Source organism: Adelges cooleyi, unplaced genomic scaffold (genome assembly GCF_023614345.1).
Source record: "Adelges cooleyi isolate 19-005CV unplaced genomic scaffold, UGA_ACOO_1.1 ACOO_flye_CR_arks_rails_tigmint_CR_PRNA_8, whole genome shotgun sequence".
Taxonomy (NCBI): Eukaryota; Metazoa; Arthropoda; class Insecta; order Hemiptera; family Adelgidae; genus Adelges; species Adelges cooleyi.
This window is the reverse complement of record NW_026096513.1, coordinates 1,752,441-1,770,620: the sequence shown is the minus strand read 5'-3', so window position 1 is coordinate 1,770,620 and position 18,180 is coordinate 1,752,441. Positions and strand designations below refer to the sequence as shown.

At 40.3% G+C, this 18,180-nt stretch overlaps 1 protein-coding gene across 2 annotated transcripts in view; it reads right to left on the bottom strand.

Annotated features, from left to right (window-relative positions):
* LOC126845588 (dachshund homolog 2) overlaps positions 1-18,180 on the bottom strand; it is a 92,097-nt gene that overhangs the window by 23,113 nt on the left and 50,804 nt on the right. For both annotated transcript variants that reach the window (XM_050584314.1, XM_050584313.1), the window contains 5 exons: positions 17,340-17,390; positions 6,390-6,469; positions 5,955-6,128; positions 5,611-5,823; positions 1,470-1,553 (listed from right to left, as the gene is read on the bottom strand). In XM_050584314.1, the coding sequence (XP_050440271.1) occupies positions 1,470-1,553; positions 5,611-5,823; positions 5,955-6,128; positions 6,390-6,469; positions 17,340-17,390 (602 nt within the window). The remainder of the gene's footprint in view (positions 1-1,469; positions 1,554-5,610; positions 5,824-5,954; positions 6,129-6,389; positions 6,470-17,339; positions 17,391-18,180) is intronic.

The window sequence follows — 18,180 nt, the reverse complement described above, 5'->3', positions numbered from 1 at the left end:
GTCCAATCAGCGGTGAGTGATTTATGCGCTCCTCTCGTCGCCCCTTTGGGATCTAATTAGCGTTTAATTCCGACGAGAGAGATGATCGTCGCCCACTCAGCCGTTTCCTTAATGAAACCAACTCCCCGGCGTTCCCCCCACACTCTCATAGCGTTTGTATGGCGATATGCTGGCAATTCAAGACGAACGCCAACGGGCAAAGCTGCAAACGGTTATCGACCACCTGATCGGGCGACGGCCAATAATTAAATACAAACCCAATCAACACAGATCGACTATCGATTGTCTAGCATATAAATATATATATATATATATATATATAGTTTGCGTATCATGTTATTATCGCACACTTAATGTACTTCAAAAGAAAAATGCACGCTGTAGAGCGGATGCGCCTGCCGGACAAGAGGCTTTTGTCACAAAACACACAGACGGCGGATTGACGGACGGACGCGGGTTAAGTCTAAAAGCTTCTGCCCGTCCCGAGGAGGGAATCGGGTTACCGCTCGAGCATTTCAGGTGAAAGGAAAATCCAATTGGTATTTTTCGTTCTTGACCGGGTGCGCACGACATCCGATATGTTCGCAATAGACTAAATGGACTGGTCAATATGTGAAGAGAGCGGATAGATGGACAGAGAGAAATAGCTTTCAGAACAACAGACCGGCAGTACCGTCAAGACGAGTATTCGTTTACACAATACATTATTATGTACTCTGTCAAACGATTCGGAAATCCGTGTGGGGAAACGTTACGTTTTGTTTTTATGCTAATGCGATCCAATGATCGGCAACAGCAGCTATATAATATACAACACACAACAGACGACACCCCCACGCATATTGTTTTGTAACATAATATCCCGTTTATATATTAATAATAATTATATTACATAATACAATATTATAAGATATTATGTTTCTACTTAGTACTTTGTGTGTGTGTATGTGTGTTATGTCTTCCTTGACTTTAGTGTATGTGTGTGTGTGTGTATTATAATAATGTTATAATGTATTGCGTGTGGAAATGGAGTTTTTTTGTGTGTCAAACACAACAATATTATTACTTATGAGGGGCGGTCAAGGTCCATCGGATGCGCTGCACATTATACCTGAATTAGCGAGTGGTACAAAAAGGTATATAGTAGCTATATAGATAATTTATTGTAACCTAATCCTAAACAGGATACTCGAATGTATTGTGTTGTTGCGGACCACGATGATTCCGATCGGTTCTGACCACCCTCAACGAATTTTGTCGGTAAAATAGTAACCGCACACCGCCAACCGTACACAACACATACCCTTATAGCGGTATAGTGCAATGCGGTGGAAATATTTAACTAGTTATATTGAAAATATATTTATGTATAATAAAAAGGGTGACTCGAGTAAATAATAATATGACCGTAAAATGAGATTTCAAGTGTCTGTAACAAAAAAAAAAAAAAACACGGTCGGTGTACTTACCCCGTAGTTTTTGGGCGTCGACCAACTGTCGTTCTAAGCTTCCTTTGACTTCCCTCTCACGGAGCACGTCCATTTTTAACTCAGCTGTAACACAAAAACAACAATTCGGTTAACTCGGTACGGGTATCGATGCGGTCATGTCGTGCACATTCTATGTAGACCGTATGTAAAATAATAGTACAACTTATATATATATACATATAAATATAATACACAGCTTAAGTATAAACTATGTATTCTTGTACCGTAGAGTTGTGCTTTTGAGTGTATTGTGTGTTAATCCCTATTTCTAGGGTCTTGTCGGTTAGTCACCCACGGCTGTTTTCTCTTGCACACACATCCCGCCATTTGAGACAGTCGCACCGTGTACATCATAATATAATACTATTATCATATATACACACAATAATAATAATATAACCCGTGTATACATTTATATACTAACGCACTGACGGTATATTCGGCGAAATACAACGGTAGCCCGGGAGCGTTTTGAATAACTTCCGCGGGTTTAAAAAGGCAGAGAACTTAGTTAGAGTACCTATATTATCTTACAGTATAGTAATAATTTGTTTTGTTTTTTTGCATCGATAAAATGACAAGGCGTGCTCGTGTAATTCGTTTAAGTAGCGTTTGGGGCCCATTAGTTTCGTCGTTCTGTACCCGGTGGTGTGTCACTACTGCTCGCAGAGTATACATGTAATATATTACTCGAATGACTTTGTCACAGCCGCCCGTAGTTTTTTTTATTATCGCATAACTTACATCAACAGAAGCGGGCCCGTTCTTAAACAAAAAGAAGAAGATTATGAAAATGTATTATTTTACAACGACGAAAAATGCTACTCTTGTATATAATATTATTATTTTTTATTATTATTGGTAGATAAAACAAATAGCCGGACGACGAACATTGGACGATATTAACGGCGTTTAATAATCGATATGACACTCCGCCCTTAACGAAATTAAAAAAAAAAAGAAGATTGCCGTTGTTGTTCTATTAATACTCGGAAGGTGGGCGACAAACGTGGTTAAGTACTTCTGTAAAACGTGTTTTATAGGTAGGTATGTGTTAGTTAATACACACACTTACGCGGAGAATGCATTTACTTGCCGACGACTACTATGAAAAAGAAATAAATCCGAGCTCGGTTGTAACGTTGTCGAGTGTGATACACTGTACAGTAAGAACAAGAACATATACTAGAGTATATTACACATTATTATCATGATCACAGCTCCGGGTTTTTACAGTAGAGGAGAATCGTGGTTAAAGGGGCGCAAAAAAAAAAACAAGGAGACTTCTTGTGAGGCGCACGAGGTAGAATAATAAGAAGAAAGTACTACTGCGGCCGGCAAAAATGTTGTCCGAGCATTACAAAAAACAACCACTGTTTTAAGTGAATATCGGTGTTGTGTTTGCCAGACGACGGGTCACCTTCTACCCAAGTGTAAACGACCTATTCCAAGCCTTCCAGACATAATATTTCCGTTTGGTATTAATCGTCCGGGGTCTATTGTTTGTATAAAATTTGACGAAAAAGAAAAAAAAAATGAAAAAATACCGATTATAATAGAAGAGAAAATGTGTGCATTTTTTTAATGAAGAATTGTATGTAGCTTATTTACTAACCTTAAAGGTAAAAGTGATTGGTCTTTATTTTTTCACGGTTTAACCAAATCTATTATCTTTCTTAAAAATAAATCCCTTGGTCGATTTCTGGTAACACTACCGATGGGATTAAGGCAGTGCCTAAGTAACACTTACAAAAAAACGGTTAGTGCTCAAAGTATTACCACGATTACACACACGAGTTGCTATTGTTCCATTTTTATTTAGTATTCTTTAGGCGTTGCCGGTTTAAAAACATAATTCGTGCGATGCTGGTATTTTGTTGGTTACGCGCCATTGCCAAAGGGAGGTAAACGGAACGAAATATGCCCATAAGCCTGGTCTGGATCCGTTATTTTTTTCAGGAGTGAGGACACAAAGGATAGTAGAGTAATCGGTACTAGGGGAAAACTATTAGTTGTATAATAATGTTTATGAACATTTTTTGATTTTTCGACGGCTCTGAGCTGTTACGGTACAAACTACAAATCGTCGACTGTCTTACCCGGAGGCAGCAATGTCGATACAAATGATCCGTTTGTCGTGATATATGAGGACGGTTTATTTGACGGGCGCCGTGTAGGTACAAGATAATAAGCCCTAATTTCGTGGACGCGGGCAGCCCTCGGAGGGCATTTGTTTTTCAACCCAAAGACAGACAGACAGACCGGCCGGTAAAGAGGTAATTTTCGTGCCACGAGGAGCAATCACAAAAACCGAATCGTTATGTATTATATTAAATGGCATTTCGTATACGGCCCGAGAGAGGTCCGATATTAATGTTATATATATATGGTAGACTCGTCCGTGAGTGGATCTGTGTCTGTTTGAAGACCACGAAAACGGTGGGCGTCGCCCGACAAAATGAAATGGGACTGTGTAGTTGCGTTTAAGTATACGTTTCGGCCGAATTGATTGAAGGGAATCGTTGTGTTTGTTCCTTGTGGAATTATGTTTATACACACACACACACACATCATATTATACACACGCATTATACACGAGTTCGAGAGAAAACAAATTACGAAACGAAAATCGTACACATATAATATACATACATATGAAATACAGTCAAAAAAATCACACACGCAGGTGGTACCGAGGTGTCTTTTCGTTCACATAAACGTCTGTCGGTTTTGGTATAATTTCGTGTGTGTAATTTAATGAAAACGGTCGTTTTTCAAAACGATAATTTGTATAAATGTAAGTGTGTATGTGTGTGTGTGTGTGTACCAATGATCCATTACCGCGGGTCGGAAGCGAGGAGGAGAACACGACTTAAAGGTCAGTTCGTGATGGGAATAAGTGGTACACACGGCGACTAGTGCAGCGCTCCTAGGCCAATTACACACACAAACACATATTATAATAATGCGCGTTTAGGGCGAGTACAATATAATAATTTATACCCGGTGAAATTGTTTCTTTTTTTATTGCTTATTATATTCTTGTCCTTCTCCCCCTCACTCTATATATTACAGTGTCTAAAATATTCATATAATGTCTATCTCCGGTACGATTGCAAGCGCCACGAGAGATCTGTACGCGTTTAGGCGGAGTCCGAATAACAGTAATTCCATACGGCTATTAATGTATATTAAAATATTGAATTTATCGCGTTCCATTTCTAAAAAAAAAGTTAAAATTAAAACTAGTTCCGGCTAGGGCAATTAAAAAAAGTCCGGTAAATTTTACAGACGTATCAATTATACTCACACACGGTATAACTATTGGCGACCAGACTGTATCAATGGTTTTATTACCAGGCGCGTTCTCTCTGGCGGTTTAATTACAAAACGCAAAACTGGTGGATTTATCGTGGGCGTGCCCGGCACATTGAGAACCAGTCCGTCTATCAACCGAGCATGTTTGGAGTTTGTTTTGTTTTTGAAAAAAAACATATACTAACAGTTAATGCAGTTTCCAATCTCTCTCAGCTGACCGGATCCGATAACCATTCTTAATTTTTTTATTTATTTATTTGCTTATTTTGTCCCATGCTTCTACTGTTGAACGCATGCATAATAAGTCTAAAGAGGATTATAATGACACGGGCAATACTGTCAGTGCGGAACACCAGACTGAACGGCTGGAATCTACATATACAGGGTTTCTATAATCGAATAGTCAAGTAGATTATTTCATCGGACAGACGCGAAGATCACGTGCCCGCTTAAAGTGAATTATTGTTTTGCGTAGGAACGTTTGGTAAATTATTTGTCCAAAATCGACCGGGTTTATTTAGCGGTACGATAATAGCGGTTTAAAAAAAAAAGTAAACAAATAAAATACAATAATTTTTTCGTTACGGTCCGATTGCTCGAGACCGTCGCATCGTCCAACGTTAAACGCGGTTCAGTTACGAGAGTTATAAATCACTTTTCGCCTGCAATTGGTACACGGTCTACAGCTCCGGGGCACAGGCGACCGACCTCATCTCTCATACACACTTTGTACACATTTCTAAATGGGTGATGGTTTTTTTTTTTTTTTAATCGATTTTACAAAGTTCCTTAAAAGTCTTACCTTTTTCAAAGTTCAACGCGCGGTCGTCGTCTCGGATCTTGTCGGCGGCTGCCTTCAACAAGGCCTGGATTTTCCGGAGAAGCGACTCGGTGGTCATGAAGGGCAAACCCATGTCACCGGATCCGGCAGAACCAAAGTTCAAGGCTTGCGGCGGTGGCGTAACGCTACCGTGTGCACTGCTGGTGCCGCCCACGTCCGGATTGTCACTTAGGTCTGTAACAGAAAAAAAAACCACGTCAAATGTAGTAGTAGTTGTGTTTACACATTTTGTCTACGGCTTAACTATATTTTTTCAATGGCCCGACATAATATTGTAATGTAGGTAGGTACAAGCAAAGTCATACCGTGATCTTTAATGTCATCCTCATCGCCGTCGGTAATGTTGTCGTCGTCTTCGTCAAGGTCGTCCTCATCGTCTCCGTTAGTATGTCCGCCGGCAGAATGATCGCTGGCTGGTCCTGAATGGTCTCCGCCAGTTTTAGACAGATTCAATACTGGACTGTGTCCTTCCGAAGAACCTGCAGCGACAGTTTTTTTAATAATATTAACAACTGTCTTTATTATATTTACTGATAAAATATAAAGGGAAACACCGTGAGTGAATCAACGAGGTTAGGTTAGGTCACGCCCACTATCTTGAAAGTTACAAGTTAAAATATAATATCAAAAGATTGGGAGTATTGAAACAGGGTAGAAAACTTTATTTTATATAATTGGATGGATCAGATAAAAGGTGTCAGGTTGGTGTTACTATTAGAAAGCGCAGGTAGGACGCTTACCGTTTTGTGAGTTCATGTCCCTTGTCTTCTGATCGAAGTTCATCGCCCGGTTGAGGTCTCCCACTCGTTCGTCGTTGGCCCTGCAAGCAAAACAACAATAATTTTTATTCCACGGTCGTTTTCCATTAGCAACAGAATAATACTACGAGCTCGCACATAAATAAAACATTTCGGAATTCCGGGCGCGATTAAGACATTAGCGGAGCGGCGGGAGCAGAGTGTAACCGAAAAAGACCTTTCCGTGTGTCTTAATGAGCCAAAGCTTTTAACGTCTCGGCGGTGTACATCTGCATATTTCGGGGGCTTTACTCGATAAAGGAGGGACATTATTATACGATATAATGTCGTTTTGCGTCGCGCGGTCATGTCGTAAAAGACATTCGAATGTTACAAATACAAATAATAATAATCGTAAAACGTAATAACTAATAATAATAATAATAATAACAACAACAACGGGAAAACAGCCGCGGCACGGACAGCAACAAAAAAAAAAACTCCAAAACGGAAGTAACTAATTTCCGATCCCATCTGCGCCGCCACCGCCGTCGTCAGTGAATATAATATTGCGTCGCCGTCCCCGTTGATACAATAACTGTTATTATATTACACACACACACACACACACACATATTGTGCACGGCTAATACAAAAGTCCAATGAAGCAGGCAGCAGCTATACACAGCGTCCCGTCATCGGTCCTTATAGACAGCAAAAACAGCATTATATAAATCCCGACCACGCGGTCCGTGTCAGCCGCCCTGATGTGCATATATAGCCTCCCGTAGAGAAAGCACGCGAACTTAAAGCGAACGATATCCTTCGGGAAACGTGTCCCGGGCCAAGACAGTCCGTCGCGTGATCGCCCTTGTCATCGCAGTTATTACACGAATGTACGTATTGTGTAGGTGTTTGTTGGCAAAAATCCGCTCGTTTGTGTTAGCAGAATGGCATACACGATAACCGACCGGGTCGAATAAATCATTTGTGTCCGAATACGTATCTTATTCTTTTACATATTTCTTTTAAAACTATGCTTTTTTTAATTATTGTTGACGTTGTCGGTGTCACGCGATACGCCATGTTTCGGTCGAGCAGTGCAAAAAAATATACGAGAGCTTCCGGTTAAGACATAATAATAATAATAATAATAATGCCCCATTTGTCTTGTATAATTTTTCTCTTAAAATCATACTACACGACTGAAATACGGTACGTCGCGGCAGTCGTTACAGACTTTATAGACGGCAAACGCCATAATATTATATAAGTGTGTATAACATAATAATACAGCGATTCCGCTGCCGCAGTCGTCGAAGACGTCACGGGTTTTTAATTATTTAAACGAGTTTTGTGCAAAACTTGGTCTTCACGCACATGCACACGGTAGACTTATAATTGTATGTAAAATTTGGGCCCGGCGGTATCGCAAATATAACTATTCTACGGCAACAATAATAGCAAATAATCCCGGTATTAATATACGGATAATAATAATAATAATAATAGTAGGTATACATGAACAGACAAGAGGGTGTTCGTGACTAGACAGTTTGTGAACTCCAAAAGTGGCTTAAACACTATATTATGTTATGAGCCGAAGGGCCGTCGTTCAATCAATACTACGGATAGTACGATAACATGTAAATTTTGAACCGGTTCCCAAATATCGCCGGACGCGTCTCCTCGGACGAGATCTTATATTGAAAACAAAAACTAGTTTACAACGTTTTTTTTTTTTTGTATTTTTCTCGCATTTAGTACTATATCATACACCCACCGTCCACAGCAGTTATCTGGGCGAGGAAGTATGCCGGCATTCAAAACCGTATATAGGAATATTTAGAATACTATTATAATATTATTGCGTGTTGTCACTTACAGGAATTTTCGATAGTAATAATTTTGGGTTTGCTTTACGGTTAGACTCCATGACCATCGATACCAAGTCGGTCGGTTGGTCTGTCTGTCTAACTAGAAGATTTCTTTTGATTTGATGACGTACCACGTGAATATGGTTTTATACTAGCTATTATTTTATTATATTACAATAATAATATAAATCAGTAAAAAAATATGCTAAGCTTAGACAGTTAGGTAACGAGGAGGCAAGTCCAAGATAATTGTTTATCGTTAGAAAGGAAATTATTCCACGCTTTTATTAATTGTATAATCTCAAGCACGGTTAGTATGTTTTTTAACCCTTTGTATGTATTATTATCACTTTTGTCGTGGCATGTTATGAAACGTCGTTTTTGAGGCTTTTGCCATTAATAAACGACCATACCGCCATACGATTGGATGATGATGATAATAATAATAACAATAAAAAAGCTAACAATCAAGGGTCGTGTGTTGTGATCCGGTTATAAAATCACACATGTATGAATATAAAATTGTTGGTACAACGACACACGGATGCGGTAAGTGAAGCTCATTAATTATCCGTGACGTTCGAAACGACGTAAGTCGCTCACGTGTGACGATGCGAATTCGGCAAAGCGTTTCACTCTTATCTGCACCGAGACAGCGTGCGGTTGAGTGTATTATATTATGTTGGAAAAACAGCATCGAAATTAAAAAAAGGATCTGGAAAATTAATTCCCATCGTTGTTGGTCCGTTTTTCTTTGATTTCTCGTCGCGAAACTTGCCAACTTGGGGTGAATTTTCATTAGTCCGAGAATCGTACACCATTAAATACACGTTCTTGTACATACATATATTCTAATCCGTTCTTTGTGTATATAATCATATAATGGTAATGTGTATAACGGGCAAAGAATGTCGGCCGCCGAGGCTACAGCGGGCGCCCGCATATTAAAACTCCTCTGTTTGTCTTTAGGATGTTCCCTTTCATTTCCGCCGGCTATATATTGATTCAATCGGATGTTTTGATTAAAATTTAAATACACCGTAGTCGCCGGTGCACCCCTTACACCATTCTCTGCGCGTTTTCGTTTCGTTTTATGTCCGTTTTTTTTTTTTTTGCATTGCATTGCTCGTCTTATATTATTAATCCCTGAGCGAATCCCCGACATCGTCGACAGCGGGACATCCGATAATTATGATAATTCTCCGTACGGTTATTTTCTTTGCCTTTTTTTCCTTTCTTTATACTGTCGCGTTTCATTAAAAAAAAAAAAAAAGTTATAAATATTAATAATACAGAATATTTTGTCTGGTCGCCAATGACGTTTTTTTTTTTTTGTTGGCATGCGATTTTTATCCGGAGGCGTACACACACTTCCTACTCATTCCTCGTCTTAATGATAATAATAAATTATTTTATTTCTATTTAATGCCACGCAGGACTTTGGTGTTTACTTTTAAACGCTTTGGCGCAAAAGTACGAGACGAAGTGTTACCGCGTGTAACGACCCGTCATGGTAATTTGTCGAAAGGGGTTGTGATGTTTCTGCGTTTGCTGTTGTTGTTGTTGTAGATGTTGATGTCAAGACGGCGGCAGCGCATCATCGAAATCCGATTCGGCGAAACAATAATAACCCGAGAAACGGCCCCGGAGGCTTTGCCGGGGACCGGGAAGGATTTTAAACTTTCGCCTGGCAGAAGGGTCGAATAAGTAATAAGTATATAAGATTTTCTCGAGCGAAACGTCTTTTACCGCCGCCGCCGCCGTGCATACACGCATACACCGCGTTTGCCAAAAACCCTTTGGGGGCTTTGCTGCCGTTTTGAGTTATGATTATTAATACACACGTATCCTGAGTGCGTGCACCGAGACTCCTTACGATTATAATATTAAACTCGACGTTCCGGACCCGAGACCATGTTAATTGAAACGAAATCTCGGATTCGACGACGGTGGCGGTGGTCGCCGTAGCGATAGGGGAGGTAGAGCGATAGAGGGATTTAATATTAAATTAATCGGCAGACGGAGACCACTTCGCGCGGGCAATCCGTAGGCTTGGGTGTAGGCCGGGGGCAGGGGGATCCAGAGATGGTATTATCTAATATGCATAGCGCATGAAAGTTTATGAAACGCTTTTCGATCTTCTTCACCTTGCAAATGCCGGACGCGGCCGAGCGAAAAGCGTAATCGGCAAATCGAATAACTCTTCTTTATATTGGCCTGTAATACACCCAATCACAGGCAGTGGTTCGACAATCACAACTCACATATACAAACGATAGCTGTTCTATATGCGGCGACGTGTCACTCGCTTGTCAAGGGGGCGAACGTTTCCGATATTATTATTTGCGTCTCGGCGACGGGAAAAGTTTGTCGGCCGCCAGAAGCACACTTTTGCCGGTGACTTATTTAACTGCGCGGATATTATTAGTCGCGAACCAAACATATCTTATTAGAAACAAGATTATTAATTTGTCTTGGCCGGGAGTGGGAGAGAGAGACCGAGAGCATAAGAGTTCAAAGCCAACTAAAAGAGCGAGTTAATTATTAAAACGCGCGCATTTCTGGCGGGCGGAATTAAAAGCCAAACCGTTTTTGGTTTTGACATGCGTTTAAAAAGGCAATCGGCGCCCTACCCCGCAATACAGTCCTCGCCCTCTTGCCGGTTTAGCTTTGAATTTTTACCCTATCGTCGGTCAGGCGCGCGTTCGGTTCGTACCTATGTTACACTAATTTTGATATATTACACGTGTACAATGTATAGGTACATATATTATATATTTTTCAAACCGGACCGGAAAACGCACGCCGACAACGCGTTCCGAACACCCGTCCCGACCCGGCGGTCCATTATTACACACAATATGTGAGATGTGTGCCGACCGATAAGGCGCGCGGTATACGTATTGGATGCATATATTTTATTATATATAATATTCGACCGGAATGACACGACCGTTTATATACAATACGCACACCAAAGTGCCTTGTAATTAGCAGCCTTACGCCGGGGCAGCACCAGCAGTCGTACTACACACACACACCCACTTCAAATATATTATATATAAATATACATGTAAATCGCGTCTAGGCGTTTTACTAAATCAGAAACGTCCGTCTTTCCCGTTCTATACATTATTACAATAATAAAAACGAGTCGTGACAGTGACATGCGCGAGTCCCATACTCCCATCGCACAGTCAGATCGGTAGTGGCCGATAGCTTTGTGATAGCGTGCGGCACCCTGCGCCGCTGCCGTTGCTGGCTGCTGCTGCCGCTGCCCACGTTATATTATACTATTCCAATGGTAATTGATTCGGCGGACAAGTCCCGAACGTTTTATTATTATATTTTTCATTCAGCTCCCGTCCGATGTCGTGTGAGCTTATATATACTTAATGTTATAATGTAGCGTTGTATATTATTATGTAATCGTTATCGAAGAATGTGGAGTGCCGTCTTTAGGACAAATCAAATTGTGTTTTCAACATGATCAATACGGGCGCATATAAGAGAACGCGATGCACACAGAGGTCTTCTTCATCACTCAGTGAACACTGCTGAACTCTTGCGCGATTTGTGCCATTATAGGTCATTCCGTCCGTTAGTTTTTTAATAATGGTATCCTACGATGCACCTACGATATGTAGCCGGATGCGTCACGGCCAAGCGACGGACGGTGATAATAATAATTGTAGCCAAAAATCCGACTGTGTGTAATCCGCACGTCACGCGACTCGGCCGGATGACGGGTTTTCGGTTAATCCGTTTGAAATGCAAAACGACCGTCTCATTCCAAACCGGAGTAAAGGGTCGGTGGTCGCGTTCACGGTCCATTTGATTGAATAACGACCGCCGGCGGTTAATCTCTCCGGATTCGCTCGTACGGAGATTACCCGCTGTCGCGACACCGAAAGCTCAGTATTTGTCGACGTCCTGTCCGTGGTGAATAATCATTTTCAGCCGTCGTTTGAGTACACGCTTGCACGTACGAAACCGGACAAATTGAACCCATAGACACGAGCCGTGACTCGGCATCGAAACAACGGTAATCACTTCTAAACTGACTGATCGATACAGTAGATGAAAATTTTGTAAATCCGTGAAAACATATAAATCCATGCTACGGGCTTCGCATTCCCCATACCTTACTCGTCAAGACGTCGTATCAATACGATAAGAATTAAAAACAAATTGGAGCGACGGCAGTGCGTTTTCAAGTCATAGCTCAACGACGCGACAGACGAATGGCAACCCCGGATTTAATATTAACAGAGTATATACCGGGTATATTTTATTTGAGGGCTTATGACTAATTGGATTTTACTAAAATTCAAATAGGCCCGAGGACACAAAATCATATCGTGCCCTAGGTCATTTCACCCTTCTACTACTGCGTTCATATAGAGGTGTACGAGTGGGTTTATCGACGGCTACGTTTCATAAAACATAACGTTGTTTTGACGAAATATACACATAATATTATACGTTTTACGATTGCGGGACGTGTATTATAGTTGCAATATATTTTGCCGATGGCAATTCATTACTGTGTTTATTGAGCGCAATCACTGTCAAACGGGATCGTAATTTAAGGCGCCATACGGAAGTCTGGCGGCCGATTCCAAACGAATCAGTCTCGGCCGTTCGTGATAATGCGCTCTGACCGTGGTTTACAAAAGACTTAAGACATATATAATATATACCTGGCAGCATCCCGATACACATCTAATTAACGCACTGTCAGCCAGCGTTGTTATGAGGTTTTGGTCCTTTGCGCCGGATCCGCAAAAGCTGAAGTCAAGGTTCAAATTCATAGCAGGCTTATATTCCTCGCTCGAGAGGGTAATATTGAAATGCAACGCCCACACACATATTTTTTTTTACTCGTCCGGTTTCCATATATTAATATAATGTTCCTAGTCTGTAGTGCGCACAATACCTGTATTGCAGCGGGCGATATTTTCTTGAAAAATAGTAAATGTCCGTAATATGTATATACGCGGTCTATGTATAAATATTATATTGACATCTCTTGTATATAAAGTTTATTCTATTTTTTTGTCCCCGCATAATCGCATATTGTGTTGTGTATATGTAACCCGGCAAAGTTACCAAACGGGCAATATATCAAAAGCGGCGTGAAAAGGACACGTCCCCGCGGCAAAAAGTTAGCAAAGTGAATTTATGATTCCGAAAATGTGTCCTGAGGGGCGGTTTTTTTATATTTTCTCCATATATACACCGCACTAGTCCGTGACAAATGAATCCATCTTGTCCGCGTTTTCGGGGTCACGGAGAGAAAAACGAGTTTTCAATTGAAATCCAATATTTTCCCTCGCCCTGGACCGCTCAGACGCGTCCGGTGGGAGAGAAAACCCCAATACTTTGGAGATTAGCCGTCCGTTCCTTTATCTCATTCGCACCGGCGACTTTATTATCATATCGTCCGTCTTATTTCAACCACCGAATATCTTTTTTAATGCTCCCTGTAAATCCCCCGACGGTCATTGGCATTATGTCGATGAGAAGTATAAGAAGAACCGCAGTCGTACAATGCGATATTGACAATAAGATATGATACGAAAACGACGCGGACAAAAGAAAAGTAATACATATATATATATATATATATGTATATACCCTGGCGATATTATAATATTATCTCTTTCATTCGGTATCGGTTACCGACGACAGACGCGGATCATGCGGGATTTGTAAAAACATTAATTTCAATATTAATAATATATAAAAAAAAATGAGAGCGTCTGTTCGTTGTGTGCGCTATATCGATACCGCGGGCTTATAACGGCACACAATAAATGACCACTTCCGGCGTACCGATAAATACTAATAATAACAACCGAAAATTATTCAAAGCTGCCTATAGGGGCGTTGAAGAGGGATGAGATGTTTTACAAAACAATAGGCATTGGTTACGGACAAAAGCTTGGGCTACAAGCGCCGGGGGAGGAAACAACGATATTAGATTAAAACACTGGGCCCCCGTCATAATGCTATATGATGATGTTGATGAGCTGACCGCTCCGTTGCTGGATATCTAGATTTGTTGTCGGCCCCGGTTTTGCTAATTATTATATTACTCGACCGAAGCACCTCTGTGTGTGTGTAACTCGGGTGAGGTTTAGCGCGATTGCGGTATACCCGCGAGAGGTGGTGGTAACGATTATTATTATTATTATTATGATTGTTATTCTACTCCGGAACAATGGGCTGAAATCCGGGATGTACCAAAAACAATATGAAAACCCAACAACCGGCCGCGGCCGCCAGTTGTTAATGCCGTGTAATTAACCGCGATAATCCGACATATTATGCACGCCCGTTTGTGCGTTTTAAATACAAATAATTATAATAATAATAATGGTAACAATAAAAAAAATCATTATGAAATCATTCTGTCAAAAGCCCTGATAAGCGTTGTTCGTTGAAAATATCTATTATTGATTATTGTTCGCCCGTGCCCGGCGGCGGCGTTAAACGTCTCATACAAAAAAATGCTATCCGAAACATTGACAAACAACTTACTTTCTTTTTTTTTTTGAGCGGTGTTGTAACTTTTATAAAAAAAATGCAGTGCGCGGCATTAAGGAATCAGCCTGTGCCGCTCTGTACTTCGAATCCTATGTTATCCGCAAAGACAACTAAACTCATAACTTCACGTACAAGAAAAACCGTAATCCCTTTTTAATATCACACACACACATACACAAATAATGCGGCAGCGTTTCGTCTTTAAGGCTTATCGTTATTGACAAAGTTTTTTCTTTGTTTTTTTTTTTATATACGCATAACGATTGTGCAAAGTTTCTTTTTTCTCTGTATCTCTTTAAGGTTTTTCTATCGCTTACCCACCAGAGTGTTGTTTGTTACGCGCCGAGAAATTCGAATAAAAATGTAATTTAACGTTTGACGTTTTAGCGACATTGTTTTGCCCACCCACCGCCGAGCGGCAAACACTTTGTTCGGGCGCGACGACACTATAAAAATTTACCATCGTTAGTGTATGTCGTTTACCCGCCACCGCCGCCGCGTTCAGTGCATAAAGCGAAATTGGCGTAATGGAAGTCGCATCTGGCAACCCCTTAAGCACACCGCGAACACACACATACACACACAACCGGCGTGTACATCATAAAGAATAAAGCGGACAGGAGGGTGAACGTGGTAGCAAAAAAAAAAAAAAAATAAGAACACGAGTTCAATTCTTATTATTCGATTCTTGAGTCTCTCTCTCTCTCATTATGCCACCGTTGACGATACACGGCGGTGCGGGCGGACGGGGAAGAAGCCAATAGGGGTGTGATGCAGACGTGAAAGTCGTTTTTCATATTTCCCCTCTCCCCCGCCGTCGGTATCGGACACGTGATGGAAGATTTTCCGCGTTGTCGTTTTTTATTTGTTTCACGTTTCTTCGCCCTCGTCGCCGACGATATTAAACGAATATGTTTGGACGGAAGATGGCGGATCGAAAACGTCATCCATCAATCGGCCGAGTGCACTACTACTACTATGCCATAGCAGCAGCACGGTAGCAGTACGGTATTAATCTTCGAAGGGAAAACATTTTTATAAAAACGACAGCTATCACAAAAATAATAATGATAATTGCCTGCCACCGTCGTGGCCGTCGGACCGGTCCAATTGAAATACGAAATTACGAAGAACAATTATCATTGCAGTCTATAAGAGCCTACGCACATCGTGTATACAAAAAGAAGTTAATAACTTCTTTGCCGCATGTAAATATTTAACGAAAAGTCCACTTGGTCGTGGGGCGGCGGCGTTATAATAGGCGTTATTCCTTTTCATCCACCCCTGATCTCCCTACTGCACAACTTATCCCGCATCCCTCCCCGCCTAACCCAACAACGGTGGTGTATAATATGTATGTGCACGGTACACATAATCTCCGGAGACGTGTAAAACGTTTCTTTTATTTTTTGCCAACGACCCGGACGCGACGACGCGCATAAGAGCTAACATTACTTGTTTTTTTTTTGCTTGGCTTGCCCTTATTTATTTTAACGGTTGCGCGCCAAAAGAAAATTGTTATAAATGATACAACCGGAGGGAACCGCCGGCTGCTGTTGCCGGATATAAATTAGATCACCGAACGTCTGAGATGGGTATGCGCGAACAAACAAAAAGAATACTAATAATAATAATATCAGAAAAAATATAGGTACATAAGAAAACGCCGCGCCGGAGTGAAAACTTTGGTAAAATTCAATTTGCATCCGTTGCTTATTTATATATGTTTTTTGAACGGTGTCCTTTTGTTCTTATACGTCTAAGTTTTTTTTACATAGATATATATATATATATATATATATATTATTATCCGCGCGCCTCTGCGGGCAATAAGCAACGAAAATTATTACATCAACTTTTTTTTTACATTATTGAGATTTACGATTGAAATAATATTATTAAATATTTTCCACCAAACAGAAAACCCATCTCTACCGTTTTCCTGTGAATTATATCACCATTACCGATTACCGGCAAAACTGCATCGTGCGAGTGAGGTATTTTTTCATAATCGTGCGTTTGGTGCAACAGAAAATCAGCTATTAAATGAAATTACACCGACGGACGATAATTACACAGAACCCGATGCCGTTCGGATCATAAATTTTAGCCAACACCGCAAAAAAAAACCGTTATCATTTGCCGCATATTATAAAGATCAACTCTATCCAGCGCGTTTTGCCTATATAATATACCGCGCACACAACATTAAAATAGATATACGGACAAGTCTAAGAGTTGAAAATTGCGCCTGTACATCTATTAGAAGTTGTTTTATATTCGATACGCGGTATATATGTGTGTGTGTGAGTATCATTCAAGTTTGGTCGTATATTAAACACTGAGTATAATTTCCGCACGCCCCCTCACTCCTCGTACGCAGCTCGTTAAACGGCCCGTCATTATTTTAGTACCGGACCGCAACGAGAAGGCGTTATGTGTATAAACTATGTTGTATACGAATAATATAAAAGCATGTACACATAATATACGTGTGGATATGTATAAAACGTCTTCTTCTTACCTTTCTAGCTGTTTCATGAAACCGGCGTACGCCTTTTCCCAGATACCCGAACTGTAAAAAAAAAAAACAAATTAATCCCGTTCGCATGGATAACATTATTGTCGGATTGCACAAGACATTAATAGATTCAAATTCAACAAAATAATCGTGGGCCCACTTAAATTAGTATACAACACAAAGGTCTTCATCCCGAAGACTGTTAAAGCCAAAATGTTGGCGTAGTTTTACCATGGCAGCAGTAAGGGCATTGTGGTGTAGTTTTTTACAGGACGCCAACAAATGTTTGGCCAAGTATAGATACGCCACTGCATCAACATTCCTTAATACCAGGAGGCATACAAAAAAATGTATATCCTTAATAGTATAATTGTAGAAGTTAAAAGAGTTTAAATCATATAAATTGTTGGTGAGGTACTTCACACGTCTTTCACGTCTTTTAGTTTATGTTGAAAATCTTTTTGTTTATCATTAAAGTAGATACACAATCATGTCGTATGCCCTAATTGAAATTTGAAACGCGTTTTTCATAAATATACAGAACGAAAATTGGGCTAATAAAATAGATTCTGTGGATTCAAAGACTTTTAATAATTTTGTTCACTTGTAATCAATTCGTCCTTTAGGTTGACAGTATAACAAACTTGTAGTTATAGTTAACAACATAGTTGAACATTTTTGGCCGAATTTTTTACATTTTTAGTTTTAACAATGAATTTTCGTACAATCATTCGCCAACCGTTAAGTTAGGTTAGCCATTTTTCAAGGTACATATTTGTGTGTATACGTGTAAACATAAATGTGACAGATAATAACGCCGTTGTTCAATGCGTTATTAATAGTA